This window comes from Silurus meridionalis, chromosome 8 (assembly GCF_014805685.1).
Source record: "Silurus meridionalis isolate SWU-2019-XX chromosome 8, ASM1480568v1, whole genome shotgun sequence".
Lineage (NCBI taxonomy): Eukaryota > Metazoa > Chordata > Actinopteri > Siluriformes > Siluridae > Silurus > Silurus meridionalis.
Genome location: NC_060891.1, coordinates 29398781 through 29424378, shown reverse-complemented (window position 1 = coordinate 29424378; position 25598 = coordinate 29398781). Strand labels below are relative to the sequence as shown.

The 25598-nt window shown below is 41.1% G+C and overlaps 1 protein-coding gene across 1 annotated transcript in view; it reads right to left on the bottom strand.

Annotated features, from left to right (window-relative positions):
- The window catches only part of LOC124390111 (solute carrier family 22 member 7-like), a 36237-nt gene that overhangs the window by 1069 nt on the left and 9570 nt on the right, over nucleotides 1-25598 (bottom strand). The window contains exons 2-9 of the mRNA XM_046855835.1: nucleotides 20957-21060; nucleotides 20063-20217; nucleotides 13516-13684; nucleotides 12927-13053; nucleotides 1964-2070; nucleotides 1529-1743; nucleotides 1335-1443; nucleotides 1039-1245 (exon numbers count right to left, since the gene is read on the bottom strand). Coding sequence (XP_046711791.1) covers nucleotides 1039-1245; nucleotides 1335-1443; nucleotides 1529-1743; nucleotides 1964-2070; nucleotides 12927-13053; nucleotides 13516-13684; nucleotides 20063-20217; nucleotides 20957-21060 — 1193 coding nt within the window. The remainder of the gene's footprint in view (nucleotides 1-1038; nucleotides 1246-1334; nucleotides 1444-1528; nucleotides 1744-1963; nucleotides 2071-12926; nucleotides 13054-13515; nucleotides 13685-20062; nucleotides 20218-20956; nucleotides 21061-25598) is intronic.

The following is a 25598-nucleotide window of genomic DNA, read 5'->3' as shown; positions in this document are numbered from 1 at the left end:
AAATTACTATGTAATAATGCTCCAGAATGTTTTAAAATATTATTTTCACTTTGATGGTGAGGTTATGACATGTTCCTACAACTCCAAAAACTTGGATTTTACAGGGAGTAATCTGACAGAAGGTAAAGACTTTCACAGGGTATGATATATATATATATATTCCTAGATATAAAGTGTAAATATGTTTAGAATTACCTTTTAGTTGTATTTACAGCATACAGGTAAAAATACTGAGAATATTTAACACATGAGAAAAATAATTTATAATTAATAATACATATAAAAGACCACAATGTATAATAAATATACTCTTAATTTCATACTCTGGGTTTATGAGATACATGTTATGTACAGTACATTTAGGTGCTTGTGAAAAATTCTGTAGAAATGTGTTTAAAAATACGTGTAAAGGAAATGAACAGAAGAGAAATCAATATTTGGTGACCTCTCTTTGCCTCTGTCATTTCTTCTCGGTACAATTGCATTCCGAAGTACAGTTTTTATTTCTTTTTTTTTTTATCGCCATGTCGAATTCTATGGTTATGTTCATGGCGAAAGCTTGGTTTTGTTTTACAATTAGATAGAAAATTTGAAATAGGGTACAGTTTTTAAAGGAATTCAGCAGGTAGGTTGTTTCAAATGTCTTGGAGAACTAATCACAGATCCTCTGTGGAAGTTGGATCCTCAAATTCTGCTGTCTCTTCATTTAATCCAAGACAGACTTGATGTTAAGATCCGGGAAAAAGGAACTGAAGCCAAACTGTGTCTCAACAAATGATTTGATTTAGATTTCTATTCTGTTTGTTTACAATCCATTTTTGTTCATTCAGAAAAGCGTTAATTAAAAGAAAATTTTTTATTTGTTAAAATAATAATTATGTTTTAAAAGCATTGTGCCTTTAGCATTTTTTGACAACTGCCTTTAACCTTACCACAGTACTGTAGATTTATATTATTATTTATATTTTTATTTATATTTTTGCCTCTGATGGAATAAACATGTCTGTGTTATAATTAAATGTAAAGTTAAATATTGACCTTGTCCCCTCGATGTCCTCTATAGTCTCAGGGAGACACCTGTCCTTTGTCTCAGGTAAGCGACTTGCCACCAAACCTGTAACCACCGCAATGACACACAGAATCACCTGCGACAGCTGAAGCCACACATCATCCAATAGGAGGATCAGTGGAGCTAAAGCCACACCCAGTCGCCCCATGAAGGAGTTATAGCCCATTCCATTCTGTCTGTTACACACACACACACACACACACACACACACAGTTTATAGATGAATAGTAATCTGTGTGTGTGCGCTAGTGTGTGTGCATGTTACCTGATAACAGTGGGGTAAAGTTCAGAGCAGTACAAGACGAGTGTTGAGAAAGCGATGGAGGTGAAACCTTTCCCCAGAACTCCGATCACTGAGCGCACAATCCACTGATCTACAGAGAGACGAATGACGGACAGGTCCAGAGGCCACACCCACTTCAACAATAATATGTATAATTTGAAACGTTGGCTCCTTACCTTTTGATATGAAGACATTTATAATGAGTGCACAGCCTGCCATCAGGAGCCCGCCCACCTCAGTGCGACGCCGTCCGATCCGATCGAGCAGCAGGTAGACAACCACTTTTGCAGGAATCTCCACAGTACCATACAGGAACTGGTTCAGATACAAATTCAGACCAAAGCCTTTGATGTTAAAGCTGATTCCGTAGTAAGAGGAAGCCACGCCGTACCTGGAACAAGGTCAGATTTACAACCTTCAGACCTTTTTTTATCATTTCCACAATGGAGTGTTTTTCCCTTATAACAACCAGCATTCAAAACATTTAAGAGAGTGTGTGTGTGTGTGTGTGTGTGTGTGTGTGTGTGTGTGTGTGTGTGTGTGTGTGTGTGTTAGATAAAGATGAAAGTAGACATGAATGAAATAATAAATGTGTGTGTTGTTCTCCACACCAGCAGATTCCTGTCAGCAAAGCCAGTCTCCTGATGTTGGGTGTCTTCATCAGGTCCAGATAGGTGTATGTCCGGTTTTCTCCCTCTGACACTATAGATGAGAGAACCTGCAGCAGGATGAAGATAGCATGGAGATGTCAGTGCAGATGTTCTCTCTCTGTAGTGCTTTCTGTATCTATTCCTTTTTTCTTCTGCTAATCTCTTTAAGAAGCTCAGAAAATTCTCTCTAAATATTAATGCAGGACTGAAAGGGTAGTGGAAGGAAAACACTGAACACTGAAACACTGAAAATATAGGAATTTTCAGAAAGTCTGTTTTACTAACCTGATTAACATTAAATTAAATAGGGCTGAACACACAGCAGCTCCTCTGATCTAAAGATATGCATGTTGAATATTAGACCTTTCACATCAAAAGCGCTTACTATAAACGAAATTATTACCGACCAGGAGTTTAATATAATGTGTTTGACAGAAACGTGGATTAAACTGAATGAATATGTAGCATTAAATGAAGCGAGTCCTCCTGGGTATAGTTACATACACCAACCCCGTCTAAATGGCAGAGGAGGCGGAGTCACAGCTATTTATAATAATAATCTAAACGTCACACAAAAGACTAAACACAAATGTAACACATTAAAAGTTCTTTACACCAACATAAAATATTCAGTGTCTGAAAGCAGGTCCAGTCAGTCAATTCCACTAATTATTATTTATAGACCCCCAGGGGCCCGACTCAGATTTTCTCATAGAATTTGCAGATTTCATCACAAATTTAGCTCCTTCTTTAGACAAAGCATTAAGTATTGGTGACTTCTAAATTTATAATGATAATCAGGAAGACTCCTTAAGAGCAGCAGTTGTGTCCATTCTAGATTCAGTTGGAATTAATCAGAATGTTATAGGACACACTCATAGTGGAGACACACTCTCGATTTGTTGTTAACATTTGGATTAAAAATAAAATTCATCATAATTCTACAGTCTGACGTTATTTCAAATCATTATCTCATCTCTCTTTTAAAATCTGCCTCAGTCACTGCATTACTACCTCACCAGGTTACCGTGTTAAACGTACTTTCACGTCAGCTACAGCAGCGCGTTTTATCAATAATCTTCCAGAAATCAGCACAGACGGAGACAGAGATTTTGCTTATCAGCCCAAAATCCAGTACACAGAAGCTCCAGCATCTCAACCTGCATTTAGACGGATGTTCTGTAACTACTAGTTCAACAGTAAAAGACCTGGGAGTTATTTTAGAGCAACTCTGATCATCATCACTGTACCCCACAACATTGTATATCTGCTTCAAATGGACATTTGGTGCAACCCAGATGAGGATGGGTTCCCTCTTGAGTCTGGTTCCTCTCAAGGTTTCTTCCTTATGCCATCTCGGGGAGTTTTTCCTTGCCACAGTTGCTCATCAGGGACAAACATACTTACAAAGAACATATTTATGTTTAATCACCACATTATCTGTGTAAAGCTGCTTTGAGACAATGTTCATTGTTAAGAGCGCTATACAAATAAAAATGAATTGAATTGAATTGAATTGAACTTTTCGTTCAGAAATCATATCAACTAAGTTACAAATACAGCTTCTTTCACCTTAGAAATATTTCTAATCTAAGAAACATGATGTCTATATCTGATGCAGAGAAGCTTGTCCATGCGTTCATGACCTCCAGACTGGACTATTGTAATGCATTACTAGGTGGATGTCCTGCATCATTAATAAAGAAGCTTCAGTTAGTTCAGAATGCAGCAGCCAGAGTTCTCACAAGGTCGAGAAAATATGATCATATAACCCCAATCTTCTCATCCCTACACTGGCTTCCTGTTTCTAATCCACTACAAACTACTGCTTCTTACTTATAAAACTTCAAATGATTTATCTCCATGTATCTCCAGTCTTTGAACACGCTACAATCCGTTTGCGAGTTCGAGACGTACCAGTGCCAATTGGATCCCACTACATGTGTGGAGTTTTTACATTGGACCTCCTGGTATTTAAAGGCTCTGGCATGGAGAAGCTGTTGCTGGATCTGTGATGATCTCAAATGTTGAGCTCAGTAGCTCCTAGTTAATAACCATAAAGACTGTATAAGACTGTAGAAAGAACATTACTTATAATCTTATACTCCAGTGCTCATGTTAGTTCTCATGCTCCAGTGTCCAGTGTCACTCTCTGTACTGTTAAAAGATTTATGATCACACTCTTGATTTCACCCAAATGAGGATGGGTTCCCCTTTTGAGTCTGGTTCCTCTCAAGGTTTCTTCCTTATAACATCTAAGGGAGTTTTTCCTTGCCACAGTCGCCACGGCTGCTCATCAGGGATAAATACACACCATTCACCTTCACTGTTGATTTCTGTAAAGCTGCTTTAAGACAATGTCTGTTGTGAAAAGCGTTATACAAATAAACTTGACATGACTATGGTGGACTGGGATATTTTTATGCTTTCATCTCCTTACTCTCACACGTTCACTCAGGTTTGTTGATTGTGGTGTGGTGGGTCGTCTCTTATCCCAGACATCCTCATGTCTGTGTTACCTTCTGGTTCTCCCTTTTAGTTCTGCTGCCATAGCGAGTCTTACCAGAGTCCAAACTGCACAGTGACATTAACTTTCATACAACAATAAAGACACATAATAATCCATATCCTTCTCTTCCTGTCACTCTCTCTCTCTCTCTCTCTCTCTCTCTCTCTCTCTCTCTCTCTCTCTCTTGGTCGAGTTAAACATGCTCCTGAGGTTTCAGTGATCACTGTTCCTGCCTCTCTCTCCTCTGTGGATCTTCCCACTTAGTCCAGGTCTGCCTCTGGATGATGTTCTCTTCGATTGGAGGCGACTCTGTGCAGCTGGAGATGTTTCTCATCAATGCCTTGGGTGGTTCCATGAAATTCTGGAGTAAGAATGGGAGCTTTGAGGATGGATTTGGACTGTAGTTAATATAAACAGTCTGCTACACTGACTCAGGACTACAGTTTGCTTCTGATCTCCATCACTGCACCTCAACATCGTTTATCTGTAATAAATGGACATTTAGTGTCACCCAGATGAGGATGAGGTTCCCTCTTGAGTCTGGTTCCTCTCAAGTTTTCTTCCTTCTGCATCTCAGGAAATTTTTCCTTCACCACAGTCTCCACCGACTTGTTCAGCAGGGACAAACTTACACTTATAAAGAACATCTTCATTTTTATCTCCACATTATCTGTGTAAAGCTGCTCTGAGACAATGTTCATTATTAAAAGCACAAAACAAATAAACATGAATTGAATTGAAACCACTTCTGTAAATTGAATTTATTTTCAAGGCTCCAAAGAAACCAATCCTCATCAGTTGGACACCAGAGATCTGCTCATTATAGTTTCATCAAAAAGTCTATTTAATTTTCAATTCAATTCAATTCATTTTTATTTGTATAGCGCTTTTAACAATGAACATTGTCTCAAAGCAGCTTTACACAGATAATGTGGTGATTAAACATAAATATGTTCTTTGTAAGTATGTTTGTCCCTGATGAGCAACTGTGGCAAGGAAAAACTCCCCGAGATGGCATAAGGAAGAAACCTTGAGAGGAACCAGACTCAAGAGGGAACCCATCCTCATCTGGGTTGCACCAAATGTCCATTTGAAGCAGATATACAATGTTGTGGGGTACAGTGATGATGATCAGAAGCAAACTGCACTCCCGAGTCAGTGCAGCAGACCGCCGACACCAACTACAGTCCAATCCGTCCTCAAAGCACCCGTTCTACTCCGGAATTAAGAGACCGTCCCGAGCTGCACAGAAGTGTGAAGATCCAAGGAGGAGAGGAGCAGGAACACTGGTCACTGGAGCCTCAGGAGCATGTTTAACTCGACCGAGAGAGAGAGAGAGAGAGAGAGAGAGAGAGAGAGAGAATGACGGAAGAAAAGGATATGGATTATTAAGTGTAACTATTGGTGTATGAAAGTTAATGTCACTGTGCAGTTTGGACTCGCAAGACTCGCTATGGCAGCATAACTAAAAGGGAGAACCAGAAGGTAACACAGACATGAGGGATCTCTGGGATAAGAGACGACCCACCACACCACCGTCAACAAACCTGAGTGAACGTGTGAATGTGAGGGACGACAGCATACAAATATACCAGTTCACCAAACACTCTATATCCATGTTCCCTCCAGATCTGTGCCTTTACCTAAGAGAAATCTACTGATAAAAGGCTTGACTAAATAAATACGTTTTCAACCTCGACTTGAACACTGAGACTGTGTCTGAGTCCCGAACACTGATTGGAAGGCTGTTCCATAACTGTGGGGCTTTATAAGAGAAAGATCTGCCCCCTGCTGTAGTCTTCATTATTTGAGGAACCAACAGATAGCCAGCACCTTTTGATCTAAGTAGGCGTGGAGGATCATACTGGTACAGAAGTTCACTCAGATACTGCGGTGCGAGACCATTGAGTGCTTTATACGTCAGTAGTAATATTTTATAATCAATGCGAGATTTGATTGGGAGCCAGTGTAGACTGATTAAAACAGGGGTGATGTGGTCATATTTCCTAGATCTAGTGAGGACCCTTGCTGCTGCATTCTGGACTAACTGAAGCTTATTTATGCACTTACCGCACACCCAGACAGTAAAGCGTTACAGTAGTCTAATCTAGAAGTAACAAAAGCATGAACCAGTTTTTCTGCATCCTGTAACGACATCATATTTCTAATCTTAGCAATATTTCTAAGGTGAAAGAAGGCGATTCTGGTGATATTATTCACGTGAGACTCAAAGGAAAGACTCGGGTCAATAATCACACCAAGGTCTTTGACAGCCGTACATGCTGAAACAGAAACACCATCCAGAGATGCTACGTAATCGGAAAGTTTACTTCTAGCTGCATGTGGTCCTAGTAAAAGTACTTCCGTCTTATCTGAGTTGAGCAGAAGAAAGTTATTAAGCATCCACTGTCTAATGTCCTTTACACACTTCTCAACATTGTTAAGCTGATCTCTCTCATCTGGCTTTGCTGAAATATACAGCTGTGTGTCATCAGCATAGCAATGGAAGCGAATCCCATGTTTATGAATAATTTCACCAAGAGGCAGCATATATAAAGAGAAAAGCAGTGGGCCTAAGACAGATCCTTGAGGAACACCAAACTTTACCTCATAGAGCGTGGAGAACTCACCATTTACATCCACAAACTGATAGCGATCAGTCAAATAAGACCTGAGCCAAGAGAGAGCTGTTCCTTTATTCCTACAACATTCTCAAGTCTAGCAAGCAGTATAGTGTGATCAATGGTGTCAAAAGCTGCACTAAGGTCGAGCAAAACAAGTAAGGAGACAAAACCCTGATCAGAGGCCAATAACAGGTCATTTACCACCTTAACTAGCGCCGTCTCTGTGCTATGATGAGGCCGAAATCCTGACTGATACATTTCAAAATGTTATTCATAAGCAGATGTGAGCATAACTGCTGTGCTACAACCTTTTCTAAAATTTTGGATATAAAGGGGAGATTTGATATCGGTCTGTAGTTGGACAACTGACATGGGTCAAGGTCAGGTTTCTTAATAAGGGGTGGATAACTGCCAGTTTGAAGGATTTGGTACATAACCAGTGCTAATGGAAGAGTTAATTATTTTTAAAACAGGTTTGATTACCTCTGGAGCTATCTGTTTAAAGAAACTAGTAGGCAAGGGATCGAGAATACAGGTTGATGATTTTGATGAGGAGATTAATGAAATTAAGTCACTCTCATGAATAGTAGTGAAGCTTTGTAATTGATTGTCTGCTATAATGACACTGCTGTCTACAGGGTTACTTGTAAAATAATTTGGATTTATATTAACCGCCTGGATTTCTTGCCTGATGTTTTCAATTTTATTATTAAAAAAGTTCATGAAATCATTACTACCTATTGATGGTGTGCATGTTAGCGCAGTGCTTTTATTCCCTGTTAATTTTGCTACCGTGCTGAATAAAAATCTAGGATTATGCTTGTTATTTTCTATGAGGGAGGAGAAATATGCTGATCTGGCAGCACTAAGAGATTTTCTATAATTTAGGAGGCTCTCCTTCCATGCTATTTGAAATACTGTTAATTTTGTTTGACGCCATTTACGCTCTAGTTTTCGAGTGTTCTGTTTTAAGGTGCGTATGATCATTATACCACTGTGCTAATTTTTCTCCCTGATCATTTTGGTCTTAAGGGGCTACATCATCTAGAGTGTAACGTAACGTTGTTTCTAGATGTTCAGTGGCCCAGTCGAGCTCTCGGGTCTGACGGAGATCTATCTAATATCGTAATATCGGAAGATAATTAATAAAACGCTGCTGTAGCTGACGTGAAAGTACGCTTAACACGGTAACGTGGTGAGGTAGAAATGCAATGACTTAGGCAAATTTTAAACGAGATTAGATAATGGTCTGAAATAGCTTCAGACTGTGGAATTATGACTAAGTTTTTTATTTTTAATCCAAATGTTAACAACAAGTCGAGAGTGTGTCCACCACTATGAGTGGGTCCTATAACATTCTGATTAATTCCGACTGAATCTAGAATGGACACAACTGCTGCTCTTAAGGAGTCTTCCTGATTATCAAAATGAATATTAAAGTCTCCAACAATTAATGCTTTGTCTAAAGAAGTAGCTAGATTTGTAATGAAATCTGCAAATTCTATCAGAAAATCAGAGTAGGGCCCTGGGGTCTATAAATAATAATTAGTGGAATTAACTGACTTGACCTGCTTTCAGACACTGAATATTTTATGTTGGTGTAGAGAACTTCAAATGTTTTACATTTGTGTTTAGTCTTTTGTGTGACGTTTAGATTATTATTATAAATAGCTGCTACTCCGCCTCCTCTGCCATTTAGACGGGGTTGGTGTATGTAACTATACCCAGGAGGACTCGCCTCATTTAATGCTACATATTAATTCGATTTAATCCACGTTTCTGTCAAACACATTATATTAAACTCCTGGTCGGTAATAATTTCGTTTATAGTAAGCGCTTTTGGCGTGAGAGATCTAATATTCAACAATCCTATTTTTAGATCAGAGGTGCTGCTGTGCGTTCAGTCCTATTTAATTTAATGTTAATCAGGTTACTTAAACAGACTTTCTGATAGTTCCTATATTTTGGTTTTGCTCGGGGGACAGACACAGTCTCAATATGGTGGATCCTGAGTGACGACTCTGTGCAGCTAGCAGACGGTCGGTTTAGCCTGTCTGTCTGCTCCCTGGCCTTGGCTCTAGACAGTCACTTGTTAACTAGTGCTGTTCTGAGACTATGACCTATACTACAAGAAATGAGAGCAGCACCTTCCCGGGTGGGATGGACACCGTCCCGCCCTAACAGGCCAGCCTTGCCCTCAAAAATGCTCCAATTATTAATGAAGCCCACATTGTTTTGGAGCACCCTCGGACATCCAGCAGTTCAGCGACCATAACCTGCTGTAGGCTACATCGCCACGTCGCATTGGGATGGGGCCAGAGCATACTACAGCATCGGACATTGCCTTCGCTAATTTACACACCTCTATAATGTTACTCTTAGTAACCTCTGACTGTCGGCGTATATCATTAGCTCCTGTGTGAAAAACTATCTTAGAGAACCTGTGCTTTCCTAAGAATCTAAGCTGACCTGCTATGTCCGGCGCCTGGCTCCCGGTATACACATAACCTGTGCTGCTGGTGCCCCTAAAGGTCTAGCTAGTTTCACGTGCCTCAGAATGGAGTCTCCTAAAACCAGAACTCTTTCAGGTTTCTCAGCGGGTGCTTCACTGAGGAGAGCAAACCTGTTGGACACGCCAAGCGGAGAGGAATGGTGCTCCGTGGGCGAGCCTTAGCGTTAGCTTTGGCTTTGCGAGTATGCCGCCGAGTCGTCACCCATTCACCCCGCTGCGAGGGCTCTAATGCCGGAGTCGGGGGAATAGTACCTTCACCTAGGGCATCCAGACTTTCCCTGCAGAACTTGGACTGCTCTCACACTCACTACTTCTCTCTAGACTCTGGATGCGCTCCTCTAATGCTAAGATCTTCTCCGTCAAAGAGCAAACTAGCTTACACTTCTCACAGATAAAATTATCGCTAACAACGGAGAAAGACTGACTAAACATGTCACACTTCACACACTGAGTGAACTGGATGTTCGCCATAATAGAGAAATTACGTACCTTAATGTGATTACTGTAGTGTGTGTTTGTAGTTCTGGTGAATATCCTTCACTCACTGCTTTCAAACCCTCAGACAGGGAAAAAAGCGCTCTTCCGACAGCAAAAATAGTCGAGACGGAGCCAACGGAAAGTGAAGGATGCTTATCCTTAATTTATACCATCAAACTGTTCACACTGTGTATTTATTTTCAGTCCTAAATTCATCTACATTTAAATTTACCTTGGTGGCATTAAGCAGACATTTGTGTCCAGAATGACTTACAAAAGTGCTTTAAGTCTCTATCACTGAATAAATCTAGACTGGTACAGTAGATCACAAACTTAAGATTTTTTTTTTTCACTTTTTTTTGGTTGTCTTATTTTAACAAAGCAAACTTGGATAGTTAAAGTGTTTCATGGAGATGAGGGTCTTCACCTGTCACTTGAAGATAGTCGGACATCTAGGGGAAGTTCATTCCACCACCTTGGTGCCAGAACAGAGAAGAGCCTTGAAGTATACTTACCTCTCATTCTGAGAGAAGGTGGAACCAGTGGAGCAGTGCTGGAGGATCTTAGACAGCGTGGTGAGGGGCGAGATGTGATGAGGTCTCTGAGTTAATGTGACGCTGATCCATTTTTCGCCTTGTAGGCATCATCAGTGTTTTGAATCAGCTACTGGAAGCCAGTGGAGGAGCAGCAGTGTGGTGGTGTGGGAGAACTTTGGCAGATTGAACACAAGTCACACAGCTGCATTTTGGATCATTAGCAGTGAATGAATAGCGTTCAGTGGAAGACCTGCCAGCAGAGAGCTGAAGTAGTCCAGTCTCAAAATCACAAGAGACTAAACAAGCACCTGGGCAGCCTGTGTGGACAGAATTTGTCAAAGCCTTGTAGAGAAGAAATCGAAAGGAACGAGTAACACTAGCAAAATTTGCTAGGGGGGAATGCTGTGTCGAATGCTGCTGAATGGTCAAGGAGGATAAGTACAGATGACAGCTTTTCTGATCCAGCAGCATGTCATTTCTCAGTGACAGCCAAGAGGGCCGTCTCTGTGGAATGTGCCACTTTGAAGCCAGACTGGTTGTATCCTCAGGCTGTCCATGGGGATCAGCAGCAGCAAATTATTAGTAAGTGAGGGGCCCCAGTACTCAATGTAACTGGCACAGTTCCTGGTCCAGACTGCCTGAGGTCTTTCAGTCAAAAGGTCCAGGATCCAGTTACAGAGGGAGGAGTTGTAACAGCCCAACAGCCTCAGCTACTGATCAGATACTGGGTTATTATAGTGCTGAGCTGAAATCTATAAACATTTGAACTTGTCCTGTTGTGAGACTACATTTACATTTATTTATTTAGCAGATGCTTTTTTAATCTAAACTGACTTATAGTTGAAAAATACAACGAGCACTTTATCATACAAGGTGGTATAAAAATCTTCAGAGGTTAATGGTGTAACCGGTGCTGTTCTGACCCACGTGCATTACGGACAGTGAGTTAAAACAAAGAGCAAATGTGAAATTTTGCATAAAAATCTGCCACAGAGACACTTGCTGCAACCAGATATTCAAGGTGTTTTGAGCGGCACACATGCTTCGAGAGAGGAATGACATCACGAATATGATGAGAGATCAGAAAGACCTTTGATGAGATCAACCCCCAAAAATGTCAAAACATTCAGAAACTAGTGCATGATGATTGTCATAGAGCAATCCACTAATTCTCACTTCCAAACCAACTCCACTCACCAGATTTGACCCCTGCATGACTTTGCCATATTCCTGAAGATGAAGATCCAAATGTGTTTTGGCACCATTGCAGCGATTCAGCAAGAATTGCAGAAGGTGCTTGACTCGCTTCAAAAAGGAGACTTCTAGGACATGTTCCAGAAGAACACTGGGAGTGCTGTATTACTGTGCAAGGGGACTGTTTGGTGAAGGTGATTGTGTGGAAACATAGATGAATAAAGTGTTTTCTTGTAAACAGAGCGAGTCTCCAAACCTTTTGATTACACCCTGTAAGATTGCAATTAGCATGAGAAATGCCTGTTATACAAAGTTTCAGTCATTGTTTAAATTAGTAAAGCTAAAACAGGAAGGTCTAAGGCTTTAAGCTATACTGCAAGACATGTAAGTGGCACGTTTCTGGGATGATACGATTCCACCCTACCAGTCCAGTTGGCGCTGTTTTTGGAACACCACCTGGACATCTATCAGTTCAGTGAAAATAACCTGCTGTTAGCTACATTGGGGTGGGACCTGAGCATGCTAATCTATTGGACACTGACTTTGTCAATTTACACCACTTTATAATGTTACTCTTAGTAATCTCTCACTGTTGAAGGTCTATAATCACTAACTTCTCCTAGTGCAAAACAAACAGTTGTCCTAAGTAGAGCAATGGCCAGGGAGGGAGAGACAACACTCTGACTGGACTGGTGTCCTCTCCTATCCTCTCCCTGTCAGCCCTGTTGTTCTCCAGTTACTGAGAAGTTTTCAATCTGGAGTTGCTCAAGGTGCTCTGGTTCTTCCTGTCCTGCTTTACCAATGTTTATTTAGAACATTCTGGTTCTGTATCTGTGGTGCTGAAGTTTGGGAACACTAAAGTTTTTCAATGACTTTATTTTGCCAAAACTCTGCTGCTCTTCCTCTCAAACCATCAGCAGAGTGTAGAGTGTATCTCTAATGGTGTAATCTTCACCACCAGTGACTTACAAACACATCACTGATGTAGCACGAAGGAAACGTGAAAAATCCAACACACACACACACACACACACACACACACACACACACACACACACACACACACACACACCTCTGGTTTCAGGAAGGAGTTGGCTGCCTTGGTCCTCTTGTTCATCACAGCACATTTGTTTAGGTAAAACAGAGCTTTCTCCACATTGCCATTAGCAATTAGCCACCGAGCCGACTCTGGAACCCACCTATCATTAAAACACACAGCACACAATTAAACAGAATAATCATTCCCTGACATCAGATACAGATCTGATTGTGAACATGAGCAGTGTTTAACCTTTAACTCAGAATGGTTCTTCACTTGTACCTCTGGTGGAAATTTATAACAGTTTGTCAGCTTTAGAATCTAAAAACTCTGAACTCTTAAAAACATGTAATATAGAGGAAGATACTGTACATGTAAAATACACATTAGATCTGTCAATATTTAGCGTTGGCATGTTATTGAATTATTTACACCTGGTGAATGTTCCACCTGTGCAAGTTTAGTTCCTCTGATGCCATAATCAGCATTTGTGTAACTTTCTGTAACCCTAACCCTAACCCTATCAATAAAATGTATTTATTTGTTTGAATGTGACTGATATATTTCATATCATGTTTATTCCTGGTGTGTTTTAGTAAAGATTTTTATAAAAGGTTCTGACCTCCAGCTGATTAGCGCCACAGTGAGAGGTAATGTGGCCGTTACAGTCAGCCATCTCCAATCTCTCACTCCGTACGCCATCACAGGAAGCAGCATGTAACCAAATGTCCAGCTCAAACTGTCAATCACACCCACCAACTTCCTGCTCTTTATATTCACCCACTCCACAGCTGAGAACACATGCACACACACACACACATACACACACACACACAGAAACACATGGTGTGTATGTGAGCAAAAATAAAACCTGTCCTGCTGTAGTGTACTTACAGGTCGCAGTATTATAGAGATTCAGTAGGTGTATAGGCAAGATAAGGTAAAGTTTTGTATTCCGCAAGGATCTGTCTTAGGCCCACTGCTTTTGCTTTTGCCTCTGTATGAAATTATACATAAACAAATGAATCGCTTCCATTGCTATGCTGATGATACACAGCTTAACTATGTTGAGGAGACAATGCATCTCTGGATGGTGTTTCTGTCTCAGTCTGTACAGCAGTCAAAGACCTTGGTGTGTTCACTGACCCGAGTCTTTCCTTTGACGCTCACGTGAATAATATCACCCGGATCTCCTTCTTTCACCTTAGAAATATTGCTAAAATTAGAAATATGATGTCGTTACAGGATGCAGAAAAACTAGTTGATGCTTTTGTAACATCTAGATTAGACTACTGTAACGCTTTACTGTCTGGGTGTTGGAGTAAGTGCAGAAATAAGCTTCAGTTAGTTCAGAATGCAGCAGCAAGAGTCCTCACTAGATCTAGAACATATGAGCACATCAGCCCTGTTTTAATCATCTACACTGCTCCCAATTACATCTCACACTGATTATAAAATACTACTACTGATGGATAAATTCAGTGTTTAGCAGAGTGCATTCAAGGCAGCTGGCCCGGATGGCATACCGGGACGTGTTCTCAGAGCATGCGCTGGACAACTGGCACAGGTTTTTACCGACATTTTCAACCTGTCACTGGCCCAAACCATGGTTCCTACATGCCTGAAGACCACAACCATCATACCTGTGCCTAAGCACTCATCTGCCGAATGCCAGAATGACTTTCGCCCAGTGGCACTCACACCTATCGCTATGAAGTGCTTTGAGAAACTGGTCCTGAATCACCTCACTGTGGGTCTACCACCTACACTGGACCCACACCAGTTTGCCTATCGCCTGAACAGGTCAACAGAGGATGCAGTTTCTACAGCCCTTTATTCAGCTCTCACCCACCTGAATAAAAGCAACAACTACATCAGAATGTTCATTGACTTTAGCTCTGCGTTCAATACAGTCCTCCCCACTGTACTGATCACTAAGCTCAGTAACCTGGGTATCTGCACCTCCACTTGCAGATGGATTCTGGACTTTCTCTCACAATATTGTAGCAAAAATAGCAGTAGCAGCAGTCGTTAGGTGCAAAAAACACTGTCAGCATAACAATGGAAGCTAATTCCATGCCTTCTAATAATATTTCCTAAGGGGAGCATGTATATTGTGAAAAGCAGGGGTCCTAGAACTGAACCTTGTGGCACGCCATAATTTACTAGCATTAGCCTGGATAGCTTTCCATTTAAGTCTACGAAATGGTAACGATCGGACAGGTAGGATTTAAACCAGCTTAATGTCTGTCCCTGAATGCCGATGTAATTCTCTAAGTGATCTAGGAGGACATCATGATCTATAGTGTCGAATGCAGCACTAGTAAAATCAGATCTAGTAAAACCAACAGCGAGATGAAGCCCTGGTCTGAAGCTAAAAACAGGTCATTAGTGATTTTAACTAGAGCAGTTTCTGTGCTATGATGGAGCCTGAAACCTGACTGAAACTCTTCAAAGATATTGTTCTCTTGTAAGTAGGAACAGAACTGGGCAGCAAAAATCTTTTCTAAAATCTTACACATAAATGGGAGATCTGAAATGGGTCTGTAATAACTTGAGGGGTTTAGGGACGTGACCTAAAGATAGTGAGGAGTTAATAATATTCAGAAGAGATTCACCAGCTGTATATAACACTTCCTTCAGTAGATTAGTTGGAATTGGATCTAACTGACATGTTCTTGATTTAGCTTTGGTAATAACATCATGCAGCTCTTCCTGTCCTGTACATGTAAAACAGTGAAGTTGTGGAGTTGAAGGTGAGACTGTGTCAGGAGATGCTGTCAGTGGTTGGACCGCCACAATTGTTTTTCTAATGTTATCTATTTTTTCAGTGAAGAAATTCATAAAGCCTTCACTACTAAACTGTGATGGAACACATTTTTCAGATCCCTGATTTGTAGTTAGTTTAGCTACTGTAGTAAAAAAGGAACCTGGGATTGTTTTTGTTATTTTCTATGAGTTTGCTCAGGTGTTCAGCTCTAGCAGCTTTTAGCACCTGTCTGTAGCTAAGCATACTGTCTTTATACACAATTCTAAATACCTCCAATTTAGTTTTCCTCCATTTTCTCTCCAGATTACGGGCTGTTCTCTTGAGGGCATGCGTATGACTATTATACCAAGGTGCAGGTGCTTGTTCTCTAACCTTTTTTAACTGGATGTGGGCAACGGTGTCTAATGTGCTAGTGAGGATAAGGTCTATGTTGTTAGCCATTTCATCGAGATTATTAGCAGTTATGGGTTTAGTGAGAAATTTAGATGAATCAGGCAGGTTATTTATGAATCTGTTCTTAGTGGTCTGAACAATAGTCCTAACAAGTCGATAGTGTGGTAAAACACGGCTAATCTGCTCTACCGGTAGTGTGTACAGTATGAGATAATGGTCTGTGATGTCATCACTCTGAGATAAAATATCTATATCAGTGACGTCTGCTCCATGGGATATTATTAAGTCTAGTGTGTGGTTAAAATGGTGAGTTGGTCTGAATACGTTTTGTTTAACCACAAAAGAGTTGAATAAGTCCACAAATGATAATCCTAGAGCATCGTTTACATCATCTACATGAATATTATTATCTCCTACAAGTAGCACTTTATCAAAATTGATCAAAAGGTCTGAAAGAAAACAAGTAAACTCTTGAAGAAAATCAGCGTAGGGCCCTGGGGGTCTGTACACGGTGACCAGAGCGAGTTTTCTATCCATGTCTGAAAGTACAATTTTAAGAACGAGCACTTCAAATGATTTAAAGCTGAATCCTAATCTCTGACTAACATTAAGAGAGGAACTATAAATGGTTGCTAAATGGTGTGTGTGTGTGTGTGTGTGTGTGTGAGAGATGAGTGTGTGTGAGGGGTGTATTTGGTCGTCCACAATGCTGTTGGCTTTGCAGATGCAGCGTGTGGTGTAAATGTCCATGATAGAGGGGAGAGAGACTCTGATGATCTTCTCAGCTGTCCTCACTATCCTCTGTAGGGTCTTGCGTTCCAAGACGGTGCAGTTCCCAAACCAGGCAGTGATGCAGCTGCTCAGGATGCTCTTGGTGGTTCCTCTGTAGAACATGTTTAGGATGAGGGAGGGAGATGAGATTTCCTCAGCCTTCTCAGGAAGCAGAGACGCTGCTGGGCTCTTGGTGTTGGGTGACCAGGTGAAGTTAGGGAATTAGCTGCTGTTGATGATCGATGATCAGTGGAGAATAGTCGCTTTGTGCTCTCCTTTAGTTTTGTCAACGGTAAGAGACAGGTTGTTGCTCTACAATAGGTTGTTAACTGTTTCACCTCCTCTCTGTATGCTGACTCATCGTTCTTGCTGATGAGATGCACCACCATGTGAACTTGATGATCGGATTCAAGCTGTGCATTGCTACACAGTCGTGAGTCAGCAGAGTGAACAGCAGTGGGCTGAGCACACAGCCCTGAGGAGCCCCAGTGCTAACTAGGTTGTCTAGGTGGGTGAGGGCCAGATAAATGGTCGTGGAAAATGACATTGTCCGTGGAACGTTTTGGGCGTTATGCAAACTGCACATATTTTTCTTTTCGCACCACGACACTTTAAACTCTGGACTCGCACAGCACAGTGCACTTTATATTTTATACCACACCATACCGCACACAGACACTTTACACCACACCATTCCGTACACGGACACTTATGGACACTTTACACCACACCATACCACACACGGACACTTTATGGACAATCTAAACCACCTTGTGCAGAGGTGCAAAAGTCGTTCAGCGCATCTGGGAGGAAGGCGTCACGGTCACAAATAGGTGACGTTGTCTTGCAGTTTGTGATCTCCAGGATGCCCTGCCACGTGCGCTGGGTGTCTCCGCTGTCCTGGAAGTGGCTGTGGATTCTCTTGGCTTGTTCATGCTTCACCACTCTGATGGCCCGAGACAGTTTGGCCTTTGCTGTTCTTAGGCCATCTCGTTCCTCTGCTCTGAAGGCAGAGTCTCTTTGTTTCAGCAGTGTGTGCACTTTTGAGGTCATCCATGGCTTTTGGTTGGAGTGTTTAGTGATGGTCTTAGAGATGGTCATGTCATCAATGCACTTGCTGATGTAGCTGGTCACTGATGATGTGAACTCCTCCAAGTTGATGGAATCGCCGTTGGTTGCAGACTCCCTAAACATGTCCCAGTCAGTGCAATCAAAACAGTCCTGAAGAGCAGAGGCGGCTCCTGCTGTTCATGTTTTCACCTGTTTCAGAACCAGTTTAGAGCGGTCTCTATGCTGGAATTAGCAAAGCAGAGATGTGATCTGAGTAGCCGAGATGGGGGCGGGGCTCTGCACGATATGCGCCAAGGATGTTTGTGTAAACAAGATCCAGCGTTTTTACTCCTGTCGTATGCAAAGTTCACATGCTGATGGAGTTTAGGGAGTACAGTCCTGAGATTCACATGGTTGAAATGTCTGGCGATAATAAACAATCCGTCGGGGTGAGCATTCTGCAGGTTGTTAATAGCGCCATAGATTTCACACAGTGCCTCGTTAGCATTAGCGCTGAAGGGAATGTTCACTCCGACAATGAAAATTGTGGTGATTTCCCGTGGCAAATAAAATGGCCTGCATCTTACAGTCACAAACTCCACTAGTGATGAGCGGTAGCGTGAGACAAGCACAGAGTTCTTACACCATTCCGTGTTGATATAAACACACACACCACCACCGCGAGTCACCGCACAGAGCTGCGTTTCTGTCGGCATGAAACACGGCTAGAGTGTGTAGTTGGATGGCAGCATCCAGAGTTGCTGAGCCACATCTCTGTAAAAACAAAGACACAGCAGTCTCTAAACTCTGCAGCATGGTCCGCTGGAATCGAATGTAATCCAATTTATTGTACAGGGAGCAGAAAGTAAAATGGACCGGAGAGCCGGCCGGCTTGGGTTAGCCTTTACCCTAGCATGAACACCCACCCTCTTGCCACACTTCCACTTCCTCAAGCACCGCTTCCGACTTCCCCTCTCCTGGCCACCGGCATCAGGTGACACTGAGGGCTGGGGGCCTGGTCATTGTAGCCAAGGTTGCAGCAAGCCGAGGTCACAAAGGTCATAACTACATCATCATGCAGATTTGTTGTTGCATAATTTCTGTACCGTAACAGCGTCTGGTGGTCGTACACATGAACAAAGCTGTCTGTGGTGTCCATGTATGTGGAATTTTTGGATCAGGAGAGGCCACTGCGAGCTACTGCTGCGCGGCCATCTTGAAACAAATGTCAAGCACCTTCTGCAATTTGCACCAGATCTCTGGAATAGTGTCAAAACAGAGCTGGATCTTCATCCACGGGAAGAGGGTGAAGTCCAAGTTGCCGAACAGTTTTGATATTTTTGCAAATTTGCTTAGTTTTATGCAGAATTTCACGTTTGCTCTTTGCTCGTACTTACTGCCCGTGATGAAATTACAGACGTGGTAATGCATGTGGGTCAGAACAGCACCAGTTACACCAGTAGTCTCCAATCTTTTTGATACCACCTTAAAAAAAACACTTGAAACTAATATAATTTCTAACCTTTTTATTTATACAAACTTGTTATTAGTACTTTTATATATTTACTTAAATGTGCATAATAATTAAATATTAAATAAACTAAGGTCAACACTAAAAATAAATACGTAAATAAAATTAAATAATAATAATTAAAAGGGCAGATCTTCTTATTTTTATTCCGTGGTCCGAATCTGCAGGATAAAGCTCAGTTTATTTTAATAATACATTATAATTAAAAATACATGATGACAGCTCACAAAGCTTCATTATGAGCTCTGCTTTCTTTGTGTGGCTGCGCCGCTTCTCGCTTAGCAACTTCTGAGAAATGCATTAGTTTCAGGGCAATCAGGTCAGAAAGCAGAAAAGTTGGATTTTGTTTATCACTGCACACAGCACACAGCATTCAGAGGGCGGAGACCCACATTTAAATGCTGATATTAACTGCTTCAAATTCAGGTGAGTGATTATTTTATACATAATGAATAAAGAGCCTCATCTTACACTGCCAATCTTGATAGGTGAACTAGTGTATAGGTTTGTTATGGTTATGAGGCCCCACCTTCAAGCCTAAAGCCCAGGGTAATCTTCTGCTCTCCCAATAGCTAGCACTGGCCCTGAGCATATGGTATGTAGGAGATATAGTATATAGGAAATATATGTTGGTGAAATGAAGATGTTTCTTACTAAGCACGCTGGTGACAATGACGATGCCGGTGATACTCAGACCCGTGAAGAACCGCAGCACTGCAAACATGATGATGGAGGAGGAGAAAACGCTCGCCATCGCAAAACATAATGCCAGCACATAGGACACCATCAACATGGTCTTCCGGCCATATCTAAGGAATAACACCACTTTGTAATGTAGAAGACTCACTGCTTAAACCAGAGGAGTGATGAAGAGAACTGTATAAACATATATATAAATATATAAATATATCCATCAGAACTGCTTTTAGAGAAATTGAATCAACACCTGACTGGCTGTAGTGAGCACTGATACACACTTCTGTTACACTATATAATAACTGTATAATGGGACACCTGACCTTTCCTGCCTGTCACCACAAAGCTGGAGGCACACAGTTGTTTCAGATGTCTGCGGATGTGGTACAATAAAATTTTTTACTTGAACTTGGAAGTCCAAACCTGTTCCAGCATGGCCCCAGTGCATAAAGCCAGCTCCATGAAGATCTGCTTTCCAAGGTTTTGGGAGAAAGATCTGGTGGTCTGCTATAGAGCTCTGGTCTCAACCGTATTGAACATCTTTCCGATGAATGTGAACACTGACTGCACCCCAGGTCTCCTCACCTACATCAGTACCTGATTTTATTAACACCCTTGTGGCTGATATCCATAAGCACACTGCAAGATCTAGTGGAACATCTTTCCAGAAGTGTGAAGGGAATTAAAAGAGCAAATTGGGACCAAATGTGGAATGCAATGCTCAAAAAGCACATACCGTAATAACGACCAGGTGTCCACAAACTTTTGGCAATATAGTGTACTTCAGAACATTTTTGTGTCTCTGTGTAAAAAAAAAAAAAAAAAAACATAAAAACGATTAATTTTAGAGACCTGTCACTCAGACTGCCGAATATCGCTGCTCCTATCATCACTCCAATGAAGAAGATGGTGGCCATCACTTTATTCATCCCTCTGTTCTTACACACCAGATCCCACTGAGTGAGAGAGAGAGAGAGAGAGAGAGAGAGAGAGAGACTTTTTTACTTTTACAATCCTTTATTTGACACAAACCATGTTAAATGCCAGATGGTATCAAGTTTATTTAATTAAATAGATGGATGAATAGATAAATAAATGAATAAATAAAAAGATGAATAATATTAAATATATAAAAGATATGACAGTGTAACATTGGGGGGAGGGGTGGGAGGGTCAGGTTCTTTAGCCTAGTTCCAGTAAAAAGTACAAATCTTCTTTTATTACAAAACATAAAGCTTCAACACAACACCACACAGCCTCAAACATCTTTAGATCCCCCACACGCTTATAAAAATTTAAATCAACCTGAATCCTTGATTTCATTAGTCTGGAGAAGTTTCTGTTTGCATCACAGTCAGCATTTTCTGTCACTGTTCTTTCTGCTCAGGTATGTGGCCACTTTATGCGATGTGCAGCTGTGGAAAAAGTTCATCCTCTGCAGGAAAGGTCTCAATGATTTCATAATCCTTCAGCTGAACACGCTCCTCTGCTAACAGCGATTTCCTGTTACTGCGCGTCTTTTTCAATCTGCTGGTGTATAAAGTCCTGACTCTCACTCTTTACGAAGATAAGAATCAGCAGGCAGAAGCAGTAAGAAGTTTGGGGTTAATGTGGATGAGACAGAGGGAGTCAGTGATGAGAACATGACTGAGAACAGACACATTCCTGATCATCATCATCTTTTCTCTGCTTGTGTTCTATATGTGGATCTTCAGCCTGGATACATTCATTAGGTAACAACATATATATATGTATATGTATATGTATATATATATATATATATATATATATATATATATATATATATATATATATATATATATATATATATATATCTGGCTGTCAAAATTAAAATTATTGTAAACGGCACTAAATGTTATTAACGCGCCATCAATTCAGCGCACATTTCTGTTTTTACCATTTAAAAAAAAAAAATTTAAATACATAAATAAAGAACTAAATATAAAAGAAGCTAAATTAAAACCTCCAGCAAAAAAATATACTTATTCACGACGTCCCTTCTTTACTTAGATATAAAATAAATAAATAAACTCCACCGAAAAATATTTTTAATCAGTAAACTTTTGTTTACTGATTAAGTCTCAAATCAAACACCAAATCCACCATGTTTTACACAATTTACCCTCTAGGTGGCGTTTTGTGGGTTTTTCCCTCATAATGGCAACACAAACTTAAATTACTGTCTTTATTGATCGTAGAGATAGAAACAATACATCATTTAATTCTGTAAATGTCTATGATTTTATATATAAAAGCTTCTTGACTTGAAGAGGTGCACTTTCTCCGGTATCACCTCATTAACTCTCCGTGTGGAAATCAATCAATCAATCAATCAATCAATCAATCAATCAATCATCTATCTATCTATCTATCTATCTATCTATCTATCTATCTATCTATCTATCTATCAAATATTAATATGATGTGAGGTATCTGTACTTCTACTTAAGTAAAGGATGTGTGTACTTTTGCCACCTCTGGCTGTTACTGTAGATCTCCAGCGATGTAGGAGTTGGTTAGCAATGCGCAGGGACCGGAGTCCCATATGTGCTGCCTCCTCCACTTGTGACAGGTCTGTCCCCGCGACATTCACAGCTCTCGGAGTGGGATGATCTTTGAGCTGATCAGAGCTCTGGACAGTGTGGGGGGGTGGTTGCACCTGAGATGTCCAGACGTCTCCCGTTGGCCAGGGGCTCCTCCAGCAGCCCATGTAATGTTCCGCAGCCTTTAATCTGTTATTTTTCAAAAGTCCATATTTTCAAAGTCCACGGTAAAACACTGGTAAACCAGTAACATCCAGTGCGTTTGTGTCCATAAAAACTAAGTTCTGTCCAGTACTAGTCCTCTCACTATGTGCAAAAGTCCACTGGCTGGGTTACTCGGCCAGGTTAATAGTCTCTGGATAAACTGGAGGCAAAAGGCTGCACCTCTGCTGGCGAGTTGAACCAGCCCTTGCCCCCTTCCTCCTTGGGCGGATGGAGGACAATCTGTGGAATCCAGTGCAGACCTTTCCAGAAAAAGTCTACGAGCAGGGCCTGGATGTTTGCTAGCAGGTTTGTTGGCAGATCCTCGCATACCAGCTTGTGCCACAGAGATGACGCAGCCAGGATGAATATCACCAGTGTCTGCCCCCTGTAGGACATTTTCAGGACCAGCCGCTTCCACCTGCTCAGTCTGTCCTTGGTGTGCTCTACAGTGCCTTCCCAGTTTTTATTTAAAAACTTATTTCCCCAGGTAAACACACAACTACTTAAAACCACCTCTTTTCCACAGAAAACCTCCTGGGAGTTTCAGCTCTCAACCTCACCACTCCCCAACTAAATCTGCTTCACGTTATCTCCAGATACCTTTCACTGAAGATAAAAGCTCAAAGTCATCTAAAACATCAATTAAAATATTTACATCAGATTGGGACCCCACCATAACAGCCAGTACACTCTGAACTTCACTGCACAGCACCCTGATCATGGCTTTGAAACCAGGGTTGAACCCAAAGCTTTCCAGCACCTTCCACAAGTATTCATGCTCAACCTGGTCAAAATCCTTTTCCTGGTCTAGGACAATCAGACCAGTCTTTAACCCAATAGCCTGGAGACGTCCAAAATGTCACGAATTAAGTATACGTTATCAAATATCAACCTGCCAAGCATACAGAACGTCTAGTCATGGTGAATGAACTGCTCCATCACCTTCGTCAGTCTGGAGGCTAATGCTTTTGACAGCAGCTTGCAGTCAGTGAACAGTAGTGACACTGAGCACCAGTTCTTTAGGTGGGTCAGGACTCCCTTTTTTGGCAGCAGGGTCAGGACAGCTCTCCTGCAGCTCGATGGGAGCTGACCACCCTTCACACTGTCCTGTAGGACCTCCATCACATCCTGCCCTATTAATGTGCAGAAAGCCTTGAATAACTAAACAGGGAGAACATCTATTCATGGCGCCTGCCCGTTCTCCATGCCTTGGAGAGCTTCATGAAGCTCAGCTGGTGTCAGCTTCATGAAGCTCAGCTGGTGTCAGCTTCTGTTCTATATATATATCTATATATTCCATTTTGTAAGGTAAGGAGACGAGCCACAGTTTAAAATATTTGTTAAAAATGGTCTGTTAAGACAAAACCAAATTGGTCACTGCTGAGTCCAATTTTGGAAAGAAGGGGAAAAACAACTGGAATAAAATGAACAGTGACAGCAATAAGATCCGACAAACAACATTCACATCAAGTTCTTTACACCAGCATAAAATATTCAGTGTCCAAAAGCAGGTCCAGTCAGTCAATTCCATTAATTAATTATTTATAGACCCCCAGGGGCCTGAATCTGATTTTCTCATAGAATTTGCAGATTTCATCACAAATCCAACTGCTTCTTTACACAAAGCATTAATTGTTGGTGACTTTAATATTGATTATGATAATCAGGAAGACTCCTTAAGAGCAGCAGTTGTGTCCATTCTAGATTCAGTAGGAATTAATCAGAATGTTATAGGACCCACTCATAGTGGAGACACACTCTTGATTTAAAAATCAAAAATTAGTCATAATTCCACATTCTGAAGTTATTTCAGATCATAACATAATCTCTTTTAAAATCTGCCTCAGTCATTGCATTACTACCTCAACACATTACCGTGTTAAGCGTACTTGCACGTCAGCTACAGCAGTGAGTTTTATTAATAATCTTCCGGAAATTACGATAATAAATAGATCTCCGTCTGACCCCACAGAGCTCGACTGGGCCACTAAATAGCTAGAATCAACGTTCCGTTACACTCTAGATGGTGAAACTCCTCTTAAGACCAAAATGATCAGGGAGAAAAAATCAGCACAGTGGTATAATGATCATACACGCACCTTAAAACAGACCACTCGGATATTAGGACGTAAATGGCGTCAAACTAAATGAACAGTATTTTAAATAGCATGGAAGGAGAATCTCCTGAGTTCTAGAAAATCACTTAGTGGATGGATTGGACTGTAGTTAATGTCAACAGTCTGCTACACTCACTCAGGTATACAGTTCGCTTCTGATCAGCATCACTGAACCCCGCAACATTGTATATCTGCTTCAAATAGACATTTGGTGCAACCCAGATGAGGATGGGTTCCCTCTTGAGTCTGGTTCCTCTCAAGGTTTCTTCCTTATGCCATCTCGGGGAGTTTTTCCTTGCCACAGTTGCTCATCAGGGACAAACATACTTACAAAGAACATATTTACGTTTAATCACCACATTATCTGTGTAAAGCTGCTTTGAGACAATGTTCATTGTTAAAAGCGCTATACAAATAAAAATGAATTGAATTGAATTGAATTAGTGCTGCTGATCAGCATATTTCTCCTCCCTCATAGAAAATAAAAAGCAGAATCCAAGATTTTTTTTCAGCACGGTAGCAAAATGAACAGGAAATAAAAGCACTGCACTTACATTTAACACTATAATTCCCTCCACACTCACCTCTAAGTTGGAGGTCCTGGGACTA